General features: G+C 38.6%; 1 protein-coding gene across 1 annotated transcript; it reads right to left on the bottom strand.

Moving 5' to 3' along the window:
- Positions 1-10,206: 10,206 nt before the first annotated feature.
- On the bottom strand, positions 10,207-11,005 carry LOC309797095 (coordinator of PRMT5 and differentiation stimulator-like). Its single transcript, XM_082610520.1, has one exon. It carries the CDS (start codon positions 11,002-11,004, stop codon positions 10,447-10,449), a length of 558 nt encoding a protein of 185 aa, XP_082466646.1. The 5' UTR covers position 11,005; the 3' UTR covers positions 10,207-10,446.
- Between the last annotated feature and the right edge of the window lie 278 nt (positions 11,006-11,283).

The raw sequence follows: 11,283 nt of genomic DNA, 5'->3' as shown, positions 1-11,283 counted from the left end.
ATGTGTCCCTGTGTGTGTGGTGGGGGTTTGTGTGTGAGAGAGAGTGAGAGAGTGAGAGAGTGAGAGAGAGTGAGAGAGAGTGAGAGAGAGTGAGAGAGAGTGAGAGAGAGAATTCTACAAGTTATATGGAAATGCAATGGAACAAAATTTCTAAAGAAAATCAAAATATCATGAGGAAACTCAATGCTCTCAAGCCAATAGCAGTCCTTGGATATCAGTATACACAATAAGGAATAATAAAACATGTAAATTATGTACTTTTATGTGTCTGAATTCCTTTGTTCAACATGTTGTTACATGTTTTTGTAGTTTGCTCATCTATACTGCAGTATACTATTTCATTTTGTCATTACACTCCATTTATGAATTCTATTTGTTGATGCACATTTGGAAATTTTAACATTTGAGGTCTTACAAATAATGCTGCTATGGACATATTTGTACATGTCTTTTCGTAGAAATATACACTCATTTTGGGGGGTAAACATCCAGGAGTAGTACACTGCTAGATCATAAGAGTTTTCATATATTTGGCGTTAGTATACATTCTGGAATGATATAAAGAGCTAATGGACGATCAGAATTAAAGTTTGTTAAACTGACAAGAGAACTTTATCTGCAAATGACCTGATATTTTATTCTTAGCCTTGACTGCACTCCAGTCTCCTCCTGCTGAGTGACACCAATCGTCTCCATATAAAATAATAAATGGCTGACCCATGAGAATTCCCTATTCTCCTTGGATTTTCAAAAATTCTAACCTGTCAATTCAGATTCTCTAAAATACTACAAGTGAATGATTAACTATAATCACACTTGCCATCAACAGGTTGAAGCTGCTTTTCCTCCAGTTTTAATATCCAAACCACTCCATAACCTAGAACTTGGATCTTTAGTTATCTGGAGGCAATATCACTAGGAAACTGATCTTGAACTCTGTTTAAAGTGCCCATACTTCATCCTCCTTACCACTAACACTGCTCCTAAACTCCAGGAGGTCCAACCCTGGGTTCATGTCTCTCCAATTCAAGAGGTATAAGAGATACTCTGAATATAAGTCCATCTCAGTCAGAGACCTGAAACTTAGGCTCTCTCAAGAGCCCCTAGAAGTAGACAATGCACTGAGGTAGATAGCTTTCCCAAGAATTTTGGACCAAGTAGATGACATCATGAGGTAGTCAGATTCTATCCAAGATGTTTTTTTTTTTTTTTCCTTTATGCGGGCCTCTCACTATTGTGGCCTCTCCCGTTGCGGAGCACAGGCTCCGGACGTGCAGGCTGAGCGGCCATGGTTCACGGGCCCAGCCGCTCCACGGCATGTGGGATCCTCCCAGACTGGGGCACGAACCCATGTCCCCTGCATCAGCAGGCGGACTCTCAACCACTGCGCCACCAGGGAAGCCCCCAAGATGTTTTTGAAACAAGACCCTCTAGGATTTCCTTGTCTAATTTCTATTCTTTCCATTTTTATTGTCCTTCTTTGCTGCATCCTTTTTCTTCTCTCTCCTCCAGCATCACCTTTGCTATCCACCTGTCTCCCACACTGCAACCTCAACCTTTTAATTTTACAACATTTTCCTGAGATTTCAAATATGAAATCATTGTCAAATGATGTGAGCATTTTTTACTCTTTATAAATTTTATTTTTGACATGTGAATTTCAAAACTCTTACACAATTATAACAACTCAAATAATAAAGAGTCCAAAGTAAAATTAAAATATATGATAATATCCAATTTAGTAAGGGTGTGAGGAATGGTATTCTCATACAGAGCTGATGGAACTGTAAGTTGGCACATTCACTCTGGAGAGCAATTTAGCAATCAATACCTTGAAGAGTTGAAAATGTCCAGATTATACAAACCAGGAGTTCCGCATTAGAGAATCTCTCCCTCAGAGGGCAAAGAAACACAAACGACACTGCTCAATTAAAAATTGTTTATCATAGTTAAAAATTGGAAATAGACTGAATGTCCATAAACATGGAACTAGGTTAATGACTTGTTGCATATTCATACAACAGAATACTATGCACCTGTGAAAATAAATGAACTATAATGCTTTTCAACACAGATGAATATCAGAAACATATTCTTGAGATTAAAAAAGGTAAGTTGAGGAAGGATTTGCAAAGCTTGTCATTTATATGAAATTTTAAAAAGAAAAACTCTACTATATTTTTTCTATGGCTGTTTATGTAAAACATAAAGACTGGAAGGATACCTTTCAAATTCATACCAGCGCTTATCTGTATGAGGAGTGGGAGGGAAAGAAAACCAGGATAGGGATGGAAGTTAAACAGGGTATGAGTTTTACCTGTAATATTTTAACAGAAGGTGATACAGTAGTTATATTCCTTTTGCAACTCCCAACTAAGAGAGAGAGAGAAGGAGGGAGGGAAGGAGGGAGAGAGGGAAACAGAACAATATTCACAGTGCGTTATTTTGGATTGTGGATGTATTATTGGCTATTTTATCATATATATTGTTATGTTTTGTTGTTTTATTCTTTTGGAGGAGGAGGAAGAGGAGGAGGCATTAATGATTAATAAAACTATTCTTCCCTCTAATAGACCTCCATCCTAGTTTTTTTTTAAGCTGTGTTGGGTGTTTGTTGCTTCACGTGGGCTTTTCTCTTGTTGCAGCAAGTAGGGGATACTCTTCGTTGTGGTGCGCAGGCTTCTCATTGTGGTGGCTTCTCTTGTTGTGAAGCACGAGTTCTAGGCACACAGGTTTCAGTAGTTGTGGCACACAGGCTCAGTAGTTATGGCTCGTGGGCTCTAGAGCACAGCTCAGTAGTTGTGGTGCATGGGATTAGTTGCTCCATGGCACGTGGGATCTTCCCAGACCAGGGCTCGAACCCGTGTCCCCTGCATTGGCAGGTGGATTCTTAACCACTGCACCACCAGGGAAGCCCTCTCTATCCTTCTAGTCACTCACTCACGTATACTCACACATGAATTTCTTTCTGTAGGTGGAGCAATATTTCAACCACCGTGGCTGATAAATTATCACTTGCTAGAACTAAGACAATCCATGTGATCAAACTATTTAAGTATCTAGAAATATTCTGAGTGGTTTCCCATGATGGAGGGGCACAGGCGACTTCCTATTAAATGCTATACATGGTTGCCAACCAAGGAAAAAATTGTGTTACCTTATACACTGTAATATATTATATATATAATGTATAAAATATATGTATGTAAATATATACCTGAATCAAAAGTCCATCAGAGTGGTTATATTTGGACTAGAATCTCCTTTCCAACTATGAATATGAATAAGAATTAAACTATCACCTAAAAAGCAGAGGGAATATTGCCATAGGTTAACTGCATTTTAATCCAAACGGCCTGAACAATTTAACTCATCATTAATCACTGATGATGTGGTCATGTCATCTCAAACTGCACTGACCGACTATAGAATAGTTTGTGCTCTTGTGCAAATGCAAATTATGAGCATTTTGGTGGCTTTTAAGGAGTAAAAAGCCAAGATTGTGTGTAACAAAATAAAAGTTGAACGGTGAATGACAACAGAAGGAAAAAATAATTAGAAAATGAACCTATCCTGTTTCTTTCTAAGTAAGGGCTTCTGCCTTAGTTAGGATTACTATACATGGAAATACTCTAGCTCAGATGGCTTCCTTGATGTGAAGTGCTTATGGAACATCAGTCCACTTCTGCCATGCATATCATTTAAGCCACATCATAGATTATCAAGCACATACTCAAGGGATAACTACTTGCTTATAATGTCTATAGTGTGTTACAAATCATTTTATTATACTATATTTAACAAATCACAGCACTTGAATATATTATCAGACTTGTTTTATACTGTATACACTATTAATATGTATTTAATTAAATATTTTCAACAATGAATTTTCTGAGGTTAAGGTGATTTTCAAAATTTCTATGTAAACGTTATTCACTCTAGGGCATTTCATATTTTTTCAAATGCTTTTATGACTTCTATGATCACTGAAGAATAGTAAATGAGTGATTTAAAAAATATAGTAACTTTTGATTAAATGACTTCTTTCTTTAAATGACCTTTTAAAAGTTCTGCTACCATTATGCCATTTTCCATAATACTTGCTTGACCCCATTCTAATTGTTTTTAAAATGTTAAACACTTAGAAATTTATAAGCACAACGTTTGTGGAGTCTATAATTTAATATTATAAATTTAGATCAGCAGGAGAGATGCTGCTACTTGAATTGTAGTGCATTTTTGTGCATACCCTTATCTTTAATATCCAGATGACATTCTTGAATGTCACATAATAGTGAGATGTGTCTCTGAAAAATTCTAAAATCTGAAGCTGCGTCAGTACTGTGAAGGTTACATTTTTATAGGGCAGCATCAATCATCTCCAGATCAGTAAACTAAGATTAAGACAGGGCTTTTTAAAATTTAAATGAAGTAGCATGCAAATTTTTACAGAACACAAGGGCCAATTTTGTTTTATTAAAGAAGCATCGATATTATTACCGGGTCTTGATGCTCAGTCCTGGTGTCAGGCCTGAGCCTCTGAGGTGAGAGAGCAGAGTTCGGGACACTGGAGCACCAGAGACTTCCCAGCCCCACGTAATATCAACTGGTGAGCGCTCTCCCAGAGATCTCCTTCTCAACGCTAAGACCCAGCTCCACCCAACGGCCAGCAAGCTCCAGTGCTGGACGCCCCATGCCAAACAACTAGCAACACAGGAACACAACCCCACCAATTAGCAGAGAGACTGCTTAAAATCATAAAAAGTTCACAGACACTCCAAAACACACCATTGGATGTGGCCCTGCCCACCAGAAAGGCAAGATCGAGCCCCACCCACCAGAAAACAGGCACCAGTCCCCTCCACCAGGAAGCTTACACAAGCCACTGAACCAACCTCAGCCACTGGGGGCAGACACCAGAAGTAACGGGAACTACAAACCTGCAGCCTGCTAAAAGGAGACCACAGACACAGCAAGTTAAACAAAATGAGAAGACAGAGAAATATGCAGCACATGAAGGAGCAAGGTAAAAACCCAACAGACCAAACAAATGAAGAGGAAATAGGCCACCTATCTGAAAAAGAATTCACAGTAATGATACTAAAGATGATCCAAAATCTTAGAAATAGAATGGAGAAAATACAAGAAACATTTAAAATTAGCAAAAAAGCAATGATGAACAACAGAATAAATGAAATTTAAAATACACTAGAAGGAATAAATAGCAGAATAAATGAGGCAGAAGAATGGAAAAGTGACCTAGAACATAAAATAGTGGAACTAACTCCCACGGAGCAGAATAAAGAAAAAAGAATGTAAAGAATTGAGGAGAGTCTCAGAGACCTCTGGGGCAACATTAAACACAAAAACATTTGAATAATAGGGGTCCCAGAAGAAGAAGAGAAAAAGAAAGGGTCTGATAAAATATTTGAAGAGATTATAATTGAAAACGTCCCTAACATCAGAAAGGAAATAGTCAAGTCCAGGAAGCACAGAGTCCCATACAAGATAAATCCAAAGAGAACACAGCAGGGCACATATTAATCACACTATCAAAAACTAAATGCAAATAAAAATATTAAAAGCAGCAAAGGAAAAGCAACAAAAAACACACAAGGCAATCCCCAGAAGGTTAAAAGCTGCTCTTTCAGCAGAAACTCTGCAAGCCAGAAGGGAGAGGCAGGACATATTTAAAGTGATGAAAGGGAAAACACTACAACCAAGATTACTCTACCCAGCAAGAAGCTCATTCAGATTCGATGGAGAAATTAAAACCTTTACAGACAAGCAAAAGCTAAGAGGACTCAGCACTACCAAACCAGCTTTACAACAAATGTTAAAGAAACTTCCCTAGGCAGGAAACACAAGAGAAGGAAAAGACGTACAGTAACAAACCCAAAACAGTTAAGATAATGGTAATAGGAACATACGTATCGATAATGACCTTAAATGTAAATGGATTAAATGCTCCAACCCAAAGAAATATACTGCTTGAATGGATACAAAAAGAAGACCTGTATATATGCTGTCTACAAGAGACCCACTTTAGACCTAGGGACACATAAACAGACTGAAAGTGAGGGGATGGAAAAAGGTATTCCATGCAAATGGAAATCAAAAGAAAGCGGGAGCACCAATTCTCATATCAGAAAAAATAGACTTTAAAATAAAGACTATTACAAGAGACAAAGAAGGACACTATGTAATGATCAAGGGACAATCCAAGATGAAGATATAACAATTGTAAATATTTATGCACCAACATAGGAGCACCTCAATAAAGCAAATGCTAACAGCCATAAAAGGGGAAATCAACAGTAACACAATCATAGTAGGGGACTTTTACACCCCACTTTCACCAACGGACAGATCATCCAAAATGAAAATAAATAAGGAAACACAAGCTTTAAATGACACATTATACAAGATAGACTTACTAGATATTTATAGGACATTCCATCCAAAAACAGCCAATTACACTTTCTTCTCAAGTGCACATGAAACATTCTGCAGGATAGATCATATCTTGGGTCACAAATCAAGCCTCAGTAAATTTAAGATAATTGAAATCATATGAAGCTTCTTTTCTGACAACAACGCTATGAGATTAGAAATGAATTACAGGCAAAAACCGTAAAAAACACAAACACATGGAGGCTAAACAATACGTTACTAAATAACCAAGAGATCACTGAAGAAATTCAAGAGGAAATCAAAAAATACCTAGAGACAAATGACAACGAAAACATGACGATCCAAAACCAATGGGATGCAGCAAAAGCAGTTCTAAGAGGCAATTTTATAGCAATACAAGCCTACCTCTAGAAACAAGAAAAATCTCAAATAAATAAACTAACCTTACTCCTACAGGAACTAGAGAAAGAAGAACAAACAAAACCCAAGGTTAGTAGAAGGAAAGAAATCATAAAGACCACAGCAGAAATGAATGAAATAGAAACAAAGAAAACAATAGCAAAGATAAAAAAAACTAACAGCTGGTTCTTTGAGAAGATAATCAAAATTGATAAACCATTAGCCAGGTTCATCAAGAAAAAGAGGGAGAGGACTCAAATCAATAAAATTAGAAATGAAAAAAAAAGAAGTTGCAACAGAAATACAAAGCATGCTAAGAGACTACTACAAGCAACTCTGTGCCAATAAAATGGACAACCTGGAAGAAATGGACAAACTCTTAGAAAGGTATAACCTTCCAAGCCTGAACCAGGAAGAAATAGAAAATATGAACAGACCAATCACAACTAATGAAACTGAAACTGTCATTAAAAGTATTCCAACAAACAAAAGTCCAGGACCAGATGGCTTCACAGGTGAATTCTATCAAACATTTAGAGAAGAGCTAACACCCATCCTTCTCAAACTCTTTCAAAAAATTGTAGAAGAAGGAACACTCCCAAACTCATTCTATGAGGCCACCATCACCCTGATACGAAAACCACACAAAGAGACTACAAAAAAAGAAAATTACAGACCAATATCACTGATGAACATAGATGCAAAATCCTCAACAAAATACTAGCAAACAGAATCCAACAACACATTAAAAGGATCATACACCATGCTCAAGTGGGGTTTATCCCAGAGATGTAAGGATTCTTCAATATACACAAATCAATCAATGTGAAACACCATATTAGCCAGTTAAAAATAAAAACCATATGATCATCTCAATAGATTCAGAAAAAAGCTTTTGAGAAAATCCAACACCCATTTATGATAAAAGCTCTCCAGAATGTGGGCATAAAGGGAACCTACCTCAACATAATAAAGGCCATATATGGCAAACCAATAGCACACATCATTCTTGATGGTGAAAAACTGAAAGCATTTCCTCTAAGATCAGGAACACGACAAGAATGTCCACTCTCACCACTATTATTCAACAGAGTTTTGGAAGTTCTAGCCATAGCAATCATAGAAGAAAAAGAAGTAAAAGGAATACAAATTGGAAAAGAAGAAGTAAAACTGTCACTGTTTGCAGATGACTTGATACTATACACAGAGAATCCTAAAGATGACACCAGAAAACTCCTAGAGCTAATCGATGAATTTGGTAAAGCTGAAGGATACAAAATTAATGCAGAGAAATCTTTTGCATTCCTATACACTAATGATGAAAAAGCTGAAAGAGAAATTCAGGAAACAGTCCCATTTGCCATTGCAACAAAAAGGATAAAATACCTAAGAATAAACCTACTTAGGGAGATAAAAGACCTGTATGCAGAAAATTATAAGACACTGATGAAAGAAATTAAAGATGAAACCAACAGATGGAGAGATATACCATGTTCTTAGATTGAAAGAATCGATATAGTGAAAATGACTATACTACCCAAAGCAATCCACAGATTCAATGCAATCCCTAGCAGACTACCAATGCCATTTTTTCACAGAACTAGAACAAAAAATCTTAAAATTTGTATGGAGACACAAAAGATCCCGAATAGCCAAAGCAGTCTTGTGGGAAAGAAACAGAGCTGGAGGAATCAGACTGTCTGACTTCAGACTATACTACAAAGCTACAGTAATCAAGACAATATGGTACTGGCACAAAAACAGAAATATAGATCAATGGAACAGGATAGAAAAGCCCAGAGATAAACCCACGCACCTATCGTAACTAATCTATGACAAAGGAGTCAAGGATATACAATGGAGAAAAGACAGTCTCTTCAAGTAGTGGTGCTGGGCAAACTGGACAGCTACATGTTAAAGAATGAAATTAGAACATTCCCTAACACCATACACCGAAATAAACTCAAAATGGATTAGAGACCTCAATGTAAGACCAGACACTAGAAAACTCTGAGAGGAAAATATAGGAAGACACTCTTTGACATAAATCACAGCAAGATCTTTTTTGATCCACCTCCTAGAGTAATGGAAATAAAAACAAAAACAAACAAATGGGACCTAATGAAATTTAAAAGCTTTTACAAAGCAAAGGAAACTACAAACAAGACGAAAAGACAACCCTCAGAATGGGAGAAAATATTTGCAAATGAATCAATGGACAAAGGATTAATCTCCAAAATATATAAACAGTGCATGCAGCTCAATATTAAAAAAAAAAACCAATCCAAAAGTGGGCAGAAGACCTAAATTGACATTTCTCCAAAGAAGACATACAGATGGCCAAGAAGCACATGAAAAGCTTCTCAACATCACTAATTATTAGAGAAATGCAAATCAAAACTACAATGAGGTATCACCTCACACCAGTTAGAATGGGCATCATCAGAAAATCTACAAACAACAAATGCTGGAGAGGGTGTGGAGAAAATGGAACCCTCTTGCACTGTTGGTGGGAATGTAAATTGCTATAGCCACTGTGGAGAACAGTATGGAAGTTCCTTAAAAAATAAAAACAGAATTACCATATGACCCAGCAATCACACTACTGGGCATATACCCAGAGAAAACCATAATTCAAAAAGACACATGCACCCCAATATTCATTGCAGCACTATTTACACTAGCCAGGTCATGGAAGTAACCGAACTGCCCATCGACAGACGAATGGATAAAGAAGATGTGGTACATATATACAATGGAATATTACTCAGCCATAAAAAGGAACGAAAGTGTGCAATTTGCAGAGACGTGGATGGACCTAGAGCCTGTCATACAGAGTGAAGTAAGTCAGAAAGAGAAAAACAAATATCGTATATTAACACATATATGTGGAACCTAGAAAACTGGTACAGATGAACCGGTTTGCAGGGCAGAAATGGAGACAGAGATGCAGAGAACAAATGTCTGGACACCAAGGGGGGAACATGGTGGGGTAGGGGTGGTGTTGTGATGAACTGGGAGATTGGGATTGACATATACTAATATGTATAAAATGGATAACTAATAAGAACATGCTGTAGTAAAAAATAAACAAAATTCAAAAAAAAACCCCTAGTCTTTTGTCTCAAGGAGCTTAGTTTTGTGTGTGTGTGTGTGTGTGTGTGTGTGTGTGTAGTAGTAGTAGTGGTGGTGGTGGTGGTTGTGGTAATAGTGATGTGTATGGACATCACTATTAGTGCGTGTGTATGGAGTTCGTAAGCTGGATTGGATTGATAGCTCAAACATTTAGTATTCATTTGACTTTGGACTTGTTCCCTAACTTTTCTTCACCTTAGTTCTTTGTGTGTAATGAGAGGATATTATTATTATTATTATTATTATTTCTACTTTTATTTATAAAGAACACCATTCCTTCCCGACACAGACATAAACACTCACCCATTCCAAGGAGGAGCTCATTAAAAACAACAACAACAACAGAACTGGGGGATAGAGGACCTTATTTAACACCAGTCTGTGTGCCCGACTCGGGGATCACTGGGAATGTTTCCTCAGATATGAGACCTCACCTCAAAGAAAGGAGACGTTGACCTGGAGGGCCCACCCACTCACCAGGCAAAAGCTACGCCCTCAGTCTTCGGCACCATCAAACCGTCCCGTTTCAAAGACCATCTTGGAATAATGGGGTATCAGTGGAGGTGGATGGTGCCAACTGGGGTCATAGATCATGTCTCCTTGCGGGGCACAGCACACCCAGGGTCTGACCTCTTGAGAAAGGCAGCCCTGGATGTCGTCAGCATCACATGGATTCCCTTGATCTGCTTTCAACTCCAAGTCCCAGTCCTCGTTAAAAAGATCAGCAGCCTGTTCCCTGGGGGGACAGCCGGACACCCCTTCTGACAGCTCCCAGGGATTCGGTTCCCCATCAGAATCCTCGTCATCCACAGCAAAGCCTTCCTCTTCACAATGGGTGCCCTCACCATGGGCAGGACTATCATGAGGGATGCTCTCTGCTCCACTGGCTAGTCGATCCGCAGCCTTCTCAGTCTCTCTCTCCTGACCGGAGCGGCCAGCTGGGGCAAAGGCAGCCCCCGGACGGGGGGGCTCCTCCCGCGTGCTCAGCAGCGGCAGACCCGGCGGCGGCTCTGCCGCCCCCAGTGCCGGGGCCCCGGCGGCCTGAGAGTCCATGCCCAACGCCCACAGCTCGGCGCCCCGGACGCCGCTCGGCCACGTGACACGGATATTATTATTATTGAATCATAAGGTTGTATGTGGATTTAGGAGATCACATATGTGGCAGTAGCTACTAGGTGTCCATCAAAATCCAATCAACTTATTTTCACTTAATCACCTATATCCAAACACAGTCACATTCTGAGGTGCTGGTGATTAGGACTTTAATATATTAATTTGTGGAGACACAATCCATCCCATAACAGTGAATGGCCCCAAATCAACAAATGAAGA

Source organism: Mesoplodon mirus, assembly GCF_964341445.2.
Source record: "Mesoplodon mirus genome assembly, chromosome: X".
Taxonomy (NCBI): domain Eukaryota; kingdom Metazoa; phylum Chordata; class Mammalia; order Artiodactyla; family Ziphiidae; genus Mesoplodon; species Mesoplodon mirus.
The sequence above is the reverse complement of the archived record's forward strand: the minus strand, read 5'-3'. Positions and strand labels throughout refer to the sequence as shown.